This window comes from Poeciliopsis prolifica, unplaced genomic scaffold (assembly GCF_027474105.1).
Source record: "Poeciliopsis prolifica strain line A6 unplaced genomic scaffold, Auburn_PproV2 SCAFFOLD002, whole genome shotgun sequence".
Taxonomy (NCBI): domain Eukaryota; kingdom Metazoa; phylum Chordata; class Actinopteri; order Cyprinodontiformes; family Poeciliidae; genus Poeciliopsis; species Poeciliopsis prolifica.
The window spans coordinates 7,036,079-7,050,752 of record NW_026562377.1 but is presented as its reverse complement, the minus strand read 5'-3'; the positions used below and the strand labels follow the sequence as shown (position 1 = coordinate 7,050,752).

The window sequence follows — 14,674 nt, the reverse complement described above, 5'->3', positions numbered from 1 at the left end:
CTTCCTCCTGGGGCGCGTACACATCTTACTGTTGTGTTTACAGATGAAAATTTCTCTCTGGTGTGCAGAAAAAGATTTCACTGCACAAGCTGGACATGAACGCCGAGGATCCGACAGAACAAGGAGACTAATGGACTTCCTCTGCACTCATGCTCCGTTTTCTTACTAACAAAAGAAAATATAATCAATATGACAGCAGTCATTGCAACATTTCTGCAAATCTGGCCTTAATGTTTTCTATATTTCCTTTTTTCTGACCAATCACTGCATTTTGACCAATAAACTTCTAATTCCTGTTTCACATCGTCTGATGAAATGTTTTATGCTAAATGGTAACATTTGCCTTTTTATTATTATTTTCTGCAAAACATAGTTGAGATGTTCAGTAAGATTTACTTATTATATGTATATAGTTTAATGCATTTCAAACCATAAGGAAAATTCTATTAAAATGAAAAATTCCTGGCAGAACCTGAAAATGTTATTTGAATTTTAAATATCAAATAAGTTAAGAGGTTATGTGAAACTTCTTTGTAAAATGACGATATTTCAAAAATTCTGATTAAAAAAGTAGAAAATTTGATTGCAAAGTTGCTGCAAAATTAGTAATTTTAGTCTGCAACAATCACAACATTTAACTTTTTAAATTAAGTGAAATAATTTCAAGAAAATGCTCTGATGTGGGATGAAATATTGATCAGTTTGTAACTTTTTTGTTTTCTGTTTGTCTTGATATTTAGTCAATATTATCTGAATTAAACTGAAACTTTTTGTAACTGTTAAAAATAAAAAAAAACACTCAAAATCAACAGGAAATGCTAATTTTCCCACCTGGTTTTGATGCTGAAATTAAAGTCACATGAAACAGTTTGCAGTCCAAATCAAACATATTATCATTCATCTCCTTGTTGTAGAGTAAAACCATGAATTATTCTGCACTTATTTTCTGATTTTGGAACGTAATATTAAGATGACGCAGTTGAAACAGTAGGAAGAAGCAACAACTGATAAAAAAAAGATAAAATGTGAGCTAAAAACTGCATGACGAGGTGAAAAATGAAACTTTAGTTTACAGCTGGATAAAGTCGCCACTGAGCAGGATTTTCATGGGAACGATCTAATTCTGCAGCAAACTGCTGGGAATTCATCTCTCAGCAGTTTTCAGCGTGAATAAACATTTATTATTTATCAACCTCTGGCTGGGAATCTTACAAATCATGTATAGAAACGTCAACTTTTAGAATGTTTTTTATTCATTAGTCAATAATTAATGCAGTCATTTTGCCTCATGCTGTCAGATTTTTAGACAGATTAGATAATATTTTGACTTTATTACCACATAGTAAAAATTTTTATCAATTTTTTATCACAGTCCCCTCGTTTATCATAAGAAAATATAAAATATTTTATTTTAATCGCATAAAATGTTATTTTATTAAACAGCTTTGTGGGGTTGATTTTTCCATTTCTTGCTTGCTACAGTAGCTTAAGGAGCAAAGCAACTTGATAAATTTGACTGGTAGCCAATCAGAAAATGAGGCTCAGAAATAACATTTCAATCAGTTACTTTAACATATCTCATTAAAAATAAACATTTTAAATTAACAGATTTATGGGATTCAGTTTATTTTATTTATTTTTTTCATCTTTCCTCCACCTTCATAAGCACTGCTCTAAAAAGCTAATGCTAATGAAGCTAACACTAATTAAGCTAATGCTAATGAATGCACTAATTTGAATGCAGTTGGATGTGGCTGTATTAAATCTCGATTTAGAAGTGAAAAGTTTCCTAAAGCAGCAGCTGCACACAGCACAAGAAAGTCTGGAATATTTTACAAGCTTTTTTCCAAACTCAAGATGAATTATTTTAATTAATTTGTGTTGATATGCACACCGACCTTAACTTGCAAACAAAGCAAAAATGATACACACAGGATGGCCGTCAAACACAATCAGCGACTCATTGACAAAATGCATGTCAAACTGCCAGTAACGAGGCCTTAAGGCTTTGCGAGCTCGTAAAGAGAGTGGAGGCAGAGGGAGATTTTGGAGTGAGAGCCATAAATTGCACCGGTTATACCTTGAAAGTGAAGTTCACAGTTGAAGTGGCCAAAGAGGACCGAGAGCCTGAGAAAGACGGGAGAAGGTGCGATTCTGCCTGCTGTGCAGAGGCGCACAAATGACTTTAGCTGCGGATCTGCAATGAGCAAACTGTGTAGATAAGTAGACGGCTTTTATAAGAACAATTCTAAAGAAAGCAGAAGGTGCATGAAAAAGGTTTGGATTTCAGGAAAGAAGTTTCCAGTTTTTACATCCAGATGATTCGGTTTGACGAATCAGTTCTTCTGAATCAGTTCTTTCGTTAACAATTAATCGATTCCTAAATTAGTTGACGATTACTTCAATAATCGAATAATCACGATGAATCTGATTAATTGTTTCTGTCCTACATAAATCTCAATAGTTTGTGGTTTCAAAGTGTCACAATGTGGAGAAGTTAAAACAGTATTGTTGCTCAGATGGCGAGAGGCTGCAGGAAGTCAAAGCCAACTAATTATTTAACGAAGATGAATGAAAACCAACATATTTCAACTCATGAATCACAAACAAAGACCTCGCTTTCTGCAACTTTCAGAGAGAAAAAAGTAAATAAATTCTGTCCAAACACGTTCAGCTGGGCATCATTTTCCACCATCTGCGCGTTCAGACGCCGAGAAGCGACTGAGTGTGGTCGCTGTTCTTTTAAGCCGTTCCACTTTTGCTCGTCAGACGCCACTTCTCCTTTAAGGGTCCACTTCCTCCGACCTCTCAGGCTGCAAGCCCGGGTCCACTTATTGGCTCTGCTGGGCAACACAACACGCACTGCTTTCAGCGGCGGATTAAAATAGCACAGCGAGGGAAAACTCAAGCTCACACTGCTGCTCAGCAGGTCATCGCATTGGCAGCACGGTCCAGAACCCGACACGAGCCATGTCTGATATTCTCTAACTATGTCAGGAATGGTTTGAAGGATTGGAGGAATCCTGAAAATGTGAGCTCCGCTTGCAGGAGTCTGATTGATAATAGCTGCTGTTGTGGATTGTGAAGGTGACACAAAGACGAAGCATTCATTGCATCAAAGGTCAGAGAGGGAGAGCTGATCTGCACATTGTTCTGCAGCTTCATGGTGAGAAAATGAAGATAAATCACAGGAAAAGGCAAAGTCTGGCACCTTCTCCAGATAAATCAGCAAGTCTCCTAAGCAGCAGTTACAAAAGCTCCCACACACAGACCAGCTGCTTCAGTTAAAACCACCCACTTAATTAAAATACGTAATAAAACTTCAGCTTGATTCAGAGATTTATGAGAGTTCCTGCTGCAACACTGCTGCCTCTAAAACCAAACTAATAAAATAGAAAAGAGGATATTAGTTCTGTTTGCTCCTGTACTTTCAGTAAAACATTCCCCAAGTTGGGTTTTATTATCTGTTTGCTGAGGTGGGAAAAGCATCCAAAGACTGTAAAACTTTTCACTCTGACTTCAGTGAGAGTAAAAAAGTATTTGGTGAAAAGTACTAATAATCAGTCCATTAGTATTTAAAAATTTCTTGTCAGACAGACCAACAGATACATTTAAGTGGAAGCTTTGATATTTTAAGGGCCAAAATGAAAATAATTTATATAAGTAACAAAACCAGGCAGAATTTCTTTTCCAAATAAATTTTTCTCAACATAAAACTCATGAAACTTGAACAAACACTGCAGTTTTTGTTAACATGTGTCTGTTTTTGGTGAATTTTTGATGAAAACATGTTTATATTCAGTAGACAGAGAATCCAGAAACTTTACTCAAGTAAGAGTAGCAGTACTTAAGTAAGAGTAGCAGTACTTAAGTAAGAGTAGCAGTACTTCATAGTAAAATTATTCAGGTACAAAAATACAGCATTGTAAAAATCAGTGTTGTAGAACTGGAGGCCGGTTTCCACCGCATTGGGTCTCGTCTCAGTCGCTGAAGATTCGGGATTTCATTTCAAAACCACAACTGTGGAAATATCACTAAATTACAGCATATTTGTCTTCACTGGCTGCAAAACAACACTGGTAAAAAATACTAATAAAAGTGCATTTAAAAAAAAATAAATTACTCACGTAAATGTAATTGAGTAAATGTAATTAGTTACTATCCTGCTCTGTCTGTCTGGTCCAGAAATCGTTTAGCAACATGAAGTGAAGCTGAATTTCAGCTCGATAACAGAGTGAAGGACTTTTGCTCACATTTCTTAGGCATTTTGGCCCATTTAATTCAGCTCTGTCCAAATCCAAACTGGATTTTTCATGTGCATATTCTGTGAAGCAGCTGGTGATGTGTGATTATGAACCAGACTCATTTCTGAACTGGACCAGGAACAGCAGCCATTCTCTTGCTACATTCGATTTTCATCTGCCTGCAGTGCTCCATCTGGGATTTCTCCCATTCAACTCAATTCCTCTGGCTGAATTTCAACTGGGCAAATCAGCAAAGAGAAGGAAAAGTGGTGAACAATTATGTCAATTTTCTTCAGTGTTATAGAACTGTAGTCTGTTATGGTTTCCATTTATTACTTTATTGATCATTCTGACGATTCATGAAATAAAATAAAAAAAAATAGAACATACTGCAGATTTTTATTTTACCCACTTTGGCTTTTTGTGCAATATTAGAAATGCATTAAAAGACAGAAAAAATTAAATTTCTTTGTTAAATAAGTAAACATTTATTGCCTAAAACGCAGTGACATTCCTTTAGTGAACGCTTTGATATTTGTAGCTAATATGCATCTGGAGCTAAAAAAAATACTACTACTATGTGAAAAGCTCAATGCTTTCTGCTTGATTTAACATCAATGCAGTGCAGTCATGTTTTGGATTAACCTATTAATAATTAGATAGTAAAAAGTGCTTAACAGGAGATTTTCTTTACAGAATTTGAACCTAGTGAAGCTAAAACTTTACCAACCAATGAGTTTTAGGCGGAACGTATCTATAGACAAAGGGGTTTTTTTTCATCTTAAATACAAAATATATATTTATGTTTTACAGATTTGACTTAATTACTGGTTTGAGAAAGTTGTTCTTTCTGCAAATGCACTTTTTTGAGTCTGTATGCACCAGTTCAATTACTAAATTAATTTACAATTATTTCAGCCTTATGGAAGCAGAGGAGGTGAGCGGCCATGTTGTTTGGCTCGCCATTTCTTTCTCCTGATGGATGGATGTTTACAGTGCAACCCTGCAATCACACCATGGTGGTCCATGTTGATTCAGAACTGATGTTGAACAAGACGCTACTCATCATCAGTCTTTTCCTCCGAGCTGCGGCACCAGATGCAGATATTTCTGTTTTGATGTTGATGGAAGCGACAATAAATATGTAGTTTTAAAATCAGTAACCAACACAAAGCAGAATAAGCAGTAATAACAGTTTTAGTTATAACTGGAGCTAACTGTACCGTTGCCCTCTGAGCTGGAAGGCAAATAAACAGTTGTCTACTTGCAGACTGAGCTTTCGAAAAAGATAACTTGGGCAGCTGACGTCATCATGAAGTGACGTCTTTCAGATCTGTGTCTCCCACATTTAGGTCAACTTCACAATACGACCACCAGGCCTGAAGAATCGCCACAATACAGCCTCCATCCCACTCGGCCATGTGACTGTAACTCTGTCTAAAGCAGCATCTTCATTCACTAGAAAGCTAAAATCTGCAACATTTTGGCTCCTCTTATTCTGCAAACTGTTTGCCCTCTGGTGCCTCTTCTAACATCACCTTCAAACTTTAAAACTGAATCATTCACCTTTTGCAGCAACTTGTTTTGTCAGACGGTGTAAATTTACACCCCAAAAACAAAATCTTACAAGGTATTTTTGGTACAGTTTCCTGTGCAAATATTATAGTAGAGGTGGAATAAGATAAAACTAAATTTAAAGTAAGATTTTAGTAAGATAATTATTGAATGTAGATAAATAAAAGGTTGACTTTTTTCATTTCAAACTGGAAATATATCTTGTTAGAAGTGAAGAAAAGTCGTTATTGTCCAAGTTTATAGGACAAATACTGTGAAACACTTGAAACAAGACAAAACTAACTGACAGGTAACTTTTCATCTAACTTTTCTGCTTATTGTAACTAATCAATTCGTTAATATTGTTTTTAAAAAAGTACTAGTTCAATTGCCAGATTAACATTTTTTCCATGTTATGGTTGAAATAATTTGCCTGAGGAACCTGAACTTTTTCATCAATATTAAAAAAATATTTACTTTAAATAATCTCCTAATTCTTGCTGAAATGTTACTTGTAAGTCAGTTTTTTTAATTCAAAGTGTAAAAGTTATTGGTACACTTTAAAAAGTTTTTTATTAAGTTTTGATGCTGTTGAAATAGCTGTGCTGTGACTTTTTGTAATGTTTGTAAGTTGTTGATTCAAATTTTTGTTCAATTTAATTTTATTTGTGTTTTAAGGAAAACCATTAGATCTTTTCTGTAAAATTTGAAAACAATTTTTATTGTAATGAACCCAGGAAGAATCGTCTCTAACCCGATGGGGGTCCTTAAATACACAAATAAACAAAATAAATACATATTTGCACTAAAATCTAGACCAAAAATACTTGGTAAAGTTTTGTGTTTTTGCATTGTAAGCTACAATATTTTGATACATTTTTAGCCATATCTCTAAAAAACTCAAAGGTAAAATCATATCTAGTCTGAATTGTTTGGTTTTTTTCTGTAAACTGAAAATATGCAAACAAGAAATTTGTATCAGTTTCCGTCAGTCGGCATAAACAGCAACTTTTTGCTTGGAGTAGCACATATCATTTGGTTCGCTGCACATTCAAGCAGCACTACGTATTCATTAATCAGCTGTAGTTATTTTAAACATGAAGGTTTGACATGCAAAGAGCGTCTGATGAGCCGCAGCAGACGGAGCGGCAGCGGATCTGCTGACAGGAGGACGAAACACGATAAAAGGACATCAGGCAACGACGGCACGAGTCGCACTGACAACATCTGCACAACACGACAAGCACGAAGCGTCTGCAGCGCCTCGGATGCAGTTTCCACAGACACTCAGGGAAGGATTGACATCACAGTGGAATGATGGAGGATTCGCTTCATCAATGTTTCATAAAGCAGGGATGGGTGGATTATTCCCAACATGCCAATACCTGATGTTAAACTTTTGAGTTTCAAACCAAATGATGTCAAACTCAAAAGGTTTTCTTTTTTTGGCATTTTGTGGTGTTGTTGACGTCTCCAATGATAGTTCCCTAAACTCTGACACAAATCCATCTTTCTTTCACACTAATAATGGTAAAGTTTTTAGGGAGGGAGATCTTTGGAGGTTTTGGTCATCGCCCATCCCTGACATGCAGAACCACGACACAGACACGGCGGCGGGTTTCTACCTCTCACGGTGTCGCGGGTACATTTTACAGCTCTCAGATACCTCCGCTGCAGCACAACCAGAAGAAAGAAAGTCCACACTGTCAGGCAAACTGGAGCGTCAAATAAAGCAAGACAGTCGTTAATGGTTTTCTGCCGTTAATTCTCGGTTTCGGTTCCTAACTTTTCCACGGAGAGAAGCTTCACGTTTGAAGTGGCATTAACAGGATTTAGGTCAGATGTGTTTAGGAAGGAAGACAAACTTTTAAGAATGCAGTTATAGCTTTGCTTTGATGTTTTTCAAAAGATCAAAATGTACATAAATACCAGAGGAAAACTCAGGCAAGAAGAATTAAACCTCCTCTTTAAAACTTATCAGACAATATTTCCACTAAATATCCGTTTGTGGAAGTCTCCACAAAGATTTGCAGCCTTGGGTTTTGAAAATGTGAAAATGAATGACAAGTGGAATTAAGGTACACTAATTTGACTTTAAAACAATAATAATGAGGTTATCGTGTAGTTTTAGGCAAGTTAAACATGGTATTGTTTACACTGACCCACCAGGACCAGGTCACTCATCTGGATAAAAGTTCAAACTGAGTGACGTTCGTCCACAGATGCATCATTATTGTTCTCTTTGTTTTGTAAAACATAAGAAGCTACCCAGTAGAAGATGCATCTGTTACAGATGGATTTAAGCAATCAGGCTTTGAAACTTTCAACCAGGGACAGACTTTGTGTCAGAGTAAAGTTGCTCTGGTTTATCCCGTTTATGTGTCCAATTGTGTCTGTCAGAGAGAAAAACACACGTTTCAGAAATCTTTGAGTAAAGAAATCAGATCTACTCACTCTGCAGCGAAGGACAGACAAGTCCAGTCCTGGAGAGCTAAAGTCCTGCAACGTTTAGATAATCTGAGCTCCAACACGCCTGAACCAAACGAATGGCTCGTTAACTGGCCTGCAGAGATGATGGAGAGTCAGGCATGTACTCTGTAGGACTGTAGCTCTGGTGCTAATTGTGCTAATCACTAAGATGATAACGACAACATTTTAGTCTGTTTTATAAATTAAGTGAAAGCTTGTTTGACTGCAAAGCTTTGCAACGCCAAATCCTCTAGTTGTAATAGGAACATTTATTTATTTAAAATTCCAGCGTTTATCCATGAATCACAGATTTTCTCTCCAATATGAAGTCGGATATCTTTACTACGTGTTTGAAATTATCTTATAGAAAGAAAAATTGATATTTCGTGATATAATTCACCCTGGAAGAAAAGAGAAAAGGTTAATGAACTATAACCCGTCCTGCTCAACGTGTTGGTAGGTCTGTCTTAATAAGCAGTTCATGGCATAATAAATTAAGATAATGATTAATATTGTTCTACTTTTCAATCCCTCAAACTTGCATTGTTAGCCACTATCAGCATATTACATTTAAATTGTCTCAAAACAACAATATCGTTTATTGCGATAATATTTGGGACAATTTATCATCCAGTAAGATTTGTAATTGTGACAGGTGGTTGGATTTCATTCTCCACAAAAACCTAGAATATTTTCAGTCATTTGTGTGTGTAAAATTAAAATAAGCTAAATTTGGGATAATCAAATCTTTAATCGTGTTTATTTAAATTTCAATTCATTCTACAAATATTTTTAATAATCCAAAAGGGAAATTTAAAAAAAGTCAAAGTTTTCTAATAATGTGCAAAAAAAAAAGTACAATCTAAAACACTCCTGATCTGTGCAGGTAACTGAGTCCCATTATGGAGACCCAAAGAGGGGATTTCTGTGAGTTTTAGTGGCAGGCTGGTCTATGAAATATTTACGAGTCAAAGAGACAGAGCGAAGCGTCACCAGGAGATTCCCAAAGCAAACCCCAGCCGGGATCCTCTGCACAGAGATCGGAAATGATCCAAAGGCTCCCGGTGTGTCTGTGAAGCTGAACGTAATTTATTCTGAAGGAGCTTCACTGGCCTCTAGGATCAACATCCCAGGTAGGGCTGAAAAGCTGCAGCGTGATCGCAAAGGCAGCAAATCAATTATACCGTCAATTTGACCTTTTTGCGGTCACAACTGTTTAAACAGAGACGTGAGGAAAGTAGGTCAGGCTCTGCGTGAAGGATCCCCCTCTATGTGATTCTTTTATGGTTCCAACAAAGAGAAAAGCGTCTCATACAGACTGATTAGAATTACTTCCCTGCTGCAGTTAAACCCCACCGATTCCCTTGGAAAAATAAACAAAGTTCACTTTCAAACATTTCGCATTTTCTGGAGGGATCTGAAAGGATCAGATCTCTAACTCACCCCATGCTCCGATGATCTGGATGCTGGTGTTTTTTTTAGGAGTTGTTCCTGTCAGAAGTCCGTGTGGCCCAGTCTGACTTTCTTCCTGAAATCCTTTCCTCGCCTTACATTTCTCAAGAGTAAAAACACCAGTCACTTCCGACTCCAGATCCCCCCGTTTCCTTCCCAACCACACTTCTCTCCTCTGAAGTCAGGCGGTGTTTCTCCAGCCCGCCTGCCTGCCCGCCGTCCTTTGTCCGCGGGTTCCCACGGCCGGTAGCGGCGCGGATCCGTCGTGCCCGTGCGCAATTACGCACCGAGAACGTTTGGCTCAGCTGTGCGGGCGGAACAGACGGAGGAATGTCGATGCAAGTCGGGCAGCGGAGCGCGTCCAGCTCCGACCTCCTCCAGAACTTGAGTGCCCTGCTCTCCCCTCCCGGGATCCCATTGAGCAACCTCAGCGGGGCCTCCACAGCGCCCCCTGCCGGGCACAATGCGAACAGAGCCTAGAAAACGTCAGCCTGAAATCAGCAGTTTGTTAGCAACTAGTTACAGTTATTCGAGTCGCGTTTGGGGAAAAACATGTAGCTTTATGAGTATTTTCTCTACATTGTACATTTTACTTTAACTTGAGTAAAATGCCTGCATTCTCTGCTCCTGCACTGTAAAACATTTGAGCCACATTTAGTTGTGTCTACTGTCTTTAAGTTAAATACATTTATCCAGTTTTAGATTTTGACCCTATATGTGAGTTTGTGAAAGATAAACTTGCAGCAATAAGTTGTATTTTGTTACTAATTTGGTCAAACCTCAAACCATAAAGTGTAAATCCTTTTCAGCAGAAAATCCTTTTTTATTGGTTTCATGTAATCTTCTAATTTTCAGACAAACTCAATTTCAGAGTTTCCTTCATTGTAAACTATAATTATAGAAAATAACAGAAATAAATTAAACTATTTCACATGTGTAGTAATTGAAATATTCAAAAGTATTTTGAGTTTTTGAGATGCGGCTACATTTTATTTTCTTCAGCTAATACAACTAAAAACCAGCAATCAGCCCTGAAACCTGGGAGTAGTAATGGACTCAGATCCGAACATTCAGAGTCACATAAAGACGGTCACAAAGTCGGCCTTCTGTCACCTGAAGAACATCTCCAGGATTAATGACTCAGCGAGACCCAGAGAAACTCATCCATGCGTTTATCTTTCGTCTCATTGATCACTGCAACAGCGTCTTCACAGGTCTGAATAAAAATAATCCTCCAGCTGCAGCTGATCCAGAACGGTGCTGCTGAGGTTCTGACTAAAACCAGGAAGTTAGAGAATAGAATAGACTTTACTGTTAGTTTATAAATCACTGAATGGCTTAACACCACAATACACTAAAGCTCAACCGTCCAGAACCTCTCAGGTCTTCTGGTCCTGGTTCTGCTCTACATCCCCAGAACCAGAACCAAATGAAGAGAAGCAACATTCAGAATCTATGAACCACAAATCTGGAACAAACTTCCAGAAAACTGCTAAACAGCCGAAACACTGAGCTCCTTTAAAAGTTGACTAAAAACTCAGCAGTTTAGAGTTGCTGCATTTGAAACATAATCAATAAAACAATAATCAATAATCTGATGTGCAGCGATGACAATATCATGCTGCAATTGTTGACTGTTCTATTAATTTGTATTTTTGATGTAAAGCAGTTTGAAATGCCTTGTTGCTGAAAGGTGCTTTACAAATAAAATTGATTGATTGATTGATTGATTGATTGATTGATTGATTGATTGACATCACTAATATCTCTCAACACATTCAAATATGAATCTGTCTAAAACTATTCCTGTGTTGTTAGAGATGATTTTTTTAAATGCATCAGTTCAGCAGCTCAAGCCTGATTTAAAATTTCTGCAGTGAAGTTCTGGAGGCTCAGATGTGATCGTGCAATTGTGCTGCTCAGTGGCCCGATTCAGCGGCGCAGCTGACTGCTCCTCTGGGCTGCAGGGAGGCAGCGTGGCGCACATCGGATCTCTGCCTCACAGAACCTGGACCCACTGAGGCTGCTGGTTTGCAGAACCGACGCTTCTTCATTGGTTTTGGGCCGTTTGCAGCACAGCTGGACGCTCTGGGAAAGACGGTGCTGAACATCCAGGCGTTTCCCTCCAGCATAGGAAATAATCAGCTGCAGGAGACGGAGTGTGCAGACCGTCTCTGCAGGGATCTTCATCCGTCTTTAGTCAAACAGCAGATGAGTCACACTCACAAGTTTCCATCCATGCAAACAAAAATGTGTGCAAGCAGAGAAATGTTTCCTTTTAAAAACATTTAACGAGATAAGACTGTTCTGCAGAATTCAGCAGAGAAAATCTGTATTGTTTCTGCTGTTTGATAGAGTAGTTTATGGGAAATGGACCGGAACCAGATGGAGATCAGCTGTTTGAAAGAGCTCCTTTTACTTGAGTATAATTTTTGATGTTTTACTTCTGGTCATGGATGAGTTTCTCTAAACCCTTTAATCCTGGAAATGTTCTTCAGGAGATCGAAGGCCGACTTTGTAGTTGTGTTTATGTGGCTCTGATCTGATCAGGTCTGATCTGGATCGTTCCTCTTTAGGTCCAGTTTTGTTTCTGTTCTGGAGAAAGTTGTGGCAGGTCCAGAAACCCGTGTTCAGCCCTTGGATGTGTTTAGGGTCACCTGGCGACGTCGTAAAGCAGAGCTGCGTGTTGGGTGATGAAGTTCTGTCCAGTCCGGCCGGATATCTCTGTACTCGTCAGCGATCCTCCAGCTCCAGTATTCCAAAACATCTGGAATACATCTGTGCTCCCAGATGACGCTCTGTGGCCTGAGTGTTTCATTTTGCTTTATTTCCCCATCCGTTTCCAACCTTTCCAGTTGTTTACACTCCCAGGTTTTGATGCTTTTCACCTTGTGCTGCTCATTCTGAATAAAATCCCTCATTATGTCTGGAGTCGGTAATGACAGGCTCATCTATTGGAGAGCTTTTCTCCGGCCTGCATGTCCTGAAGGCTTTTTTATTTTTATTCATCACCGTTTTCTGAATGTCCTCCTTTTTAATCTTGTCAATTTGGCTGTTGCATTTTTCTCTCTGAGTAAAAACAAATAATAATTTGTCCACTCCTGCATTTACAGTTGATTAATTTATTTTGTTGTTGCAACTAAAAGGACAACTTTCAGCTCACCGAAACAACTTCATGTGCAAATGCTGACCTTGAGTCCCTGGAAAAAAAAGGTCTGTGAATGTTTTCATCAGATGAAAGCATGAATTAAATGTTGCTTTGAAACTTTCAACTGAAATACAACAATGAAAAAGCAGAACAATAAAATTAGATTTAAGTTTTTTATAATAAATCATATTATTGTTGTTGTTTCTAGTTCAAATTGAGATCAGTTTTAAAATCTTGATCAAATCAGGACTGAAAATATTAACTCATACTGCAGCTTACAAACAAAAATATCTGACAAAATACCAAAGTATATTAAGCCCTTTGTATAAAGAAAAAATTTTAAATAAATCTGCCAAAAACACTCTAAATGTTTAGATTAATTTCAGAATTTCTTTTAGAAAAACTTCTGAGTTTCAAAAGTCCAAAATATGAGAGAAAAAAGCAAGAAACTTGAAAATTTCCAAATGTCAAATTTGGAATTTGAAATTTAAAAAAGTAAAATATATTCAACTTTTGAACCATGTTTCAGTGATTAATCTAAAAAATTTTTTAAAAATTTTCTAGCAAATTTTTGATTTCAAACTGAGACGTTCCCACTCTTTTTTACAGAAAATGTCAGTTTTTTTCAGCTTTTGAAGATAAAAAATTTCTGAGATTTGGTGGAAATTTACTAGTCCTTTTTTTTCATATCTCCAATGGCCCAAACAACCCATTAGACTTTAGTTCTGTATTTATGAATTTCAAAATTTGACATTTCTCAATCTGGATGTAAAACCAAAATCTTCCAGTTCCTCATTTATTGCATTTTTTAAAATCTTTTTCCTTTTCCTTTTGTACAAGTGCTATAACTTGAAATGATTTTGTACATTTTTTATCACACCATTTTGCTTGTTCACAGATCAACTTGCAGGGTGAATTCCTTCATCCTTTACTCTCAAAAATAAAACATGAAGTGATGCAAACCTTCTGTGACGCAGATCCACCTAAGATTTTGTTGAAAAATCCTGCAGGTCTTTCTATTCGCTCAGTCCATCTGCATGAATCAGAGTGAGCAGCGCCGAGGCTGAGTGAACTGAAGTCAGAGCAGATGGAGACGAACAGAAGGCTGAAAATCCAGGACAGCACTGATCAGTCAATTCTGAATATAACATGACAAATAAAGGTTACTAACGTCTTATGTAACACAAGAAAAGGTCGTGAGAAGATAAAAATACTGTGTATTAACTGGGCGGACATTTCTGGTCATTAATCAAAACTGAACAACCTCACAGTTTGATTTCTCTGCTGCAAGGAGAAAATAAAAAGGTTTTATCGATCCGAGGCTCTTTATTGATTTATCATTTAACTCCATAAAAGATGTGTGAGAAATCCTGCTGCAAAAACAAGATGAATCTGTAAAACTGCTGCATGTATTTCAGTTCAGGACAGAAACAAAGTGAACATTTGTAAATTATGAGACGGAATAACAGCTGCTAGGTATTAAGAGCAGCTGCTGAGTATTTAGTGACCTCATGGTTTTCTGCACACTAATGTAGGTCATTGTGGACATTAGAAAATTAATTTCATAGCTGCTCTCATTCAGCTTCAGCTCTGTCCTGAACACAGTCCTTCACCTGGCGGCCATGTTGGTCATATTTCACTCTGAAATACGTTTCCACCTCTGCATAAACATGCCATGATATGCTGGGCTTTGGTCTGTTGCTTTCAGCAGATCATGCAGATTCAACTTTGAATCTTCAGTCTTTTCAGGTAAACACTTTCAGACACTTTTATAAACTCTAAAATTTGTGCCTTTTTAAGTCCAAGA

The 14,674-nt window shown here is 37.4% G+C and overlaps 1 protein-coding gene across 1 annotated transcript in view; it reads right to left on the bottom strand.

Moving 5' to 3' along the window:
• The window catches only part of homer3b (homer scaffold protein 3b), a 49,687-nt gene extending 39,572 nt beyond the window's left edge, over positions 1 to 10,115 (bottom strand). Inside the window, exons 1-2 of the mRNA XM_055048920.1 lie at positions 9,711 to 10,115; positions 7,424 to 7,469 (exon numbers count right to left, since the gene is read on the bottom strand). Of these exons, the coding sequence (XP_054904895.1) occupies positions 7,424 to 7,446 (23 nt within the window). The 5' untranslated portion in view covers positions 7,447 to 7,469; positions 9,711 to 10,115. The remainder of the gene's footprint in view (positions 1 to 7,423; positions 7,470 to 9,710) is intronic.
• Between the last annotated feature and the right edge of the window lie 4,559 nt (positions 10,116 to 14,674).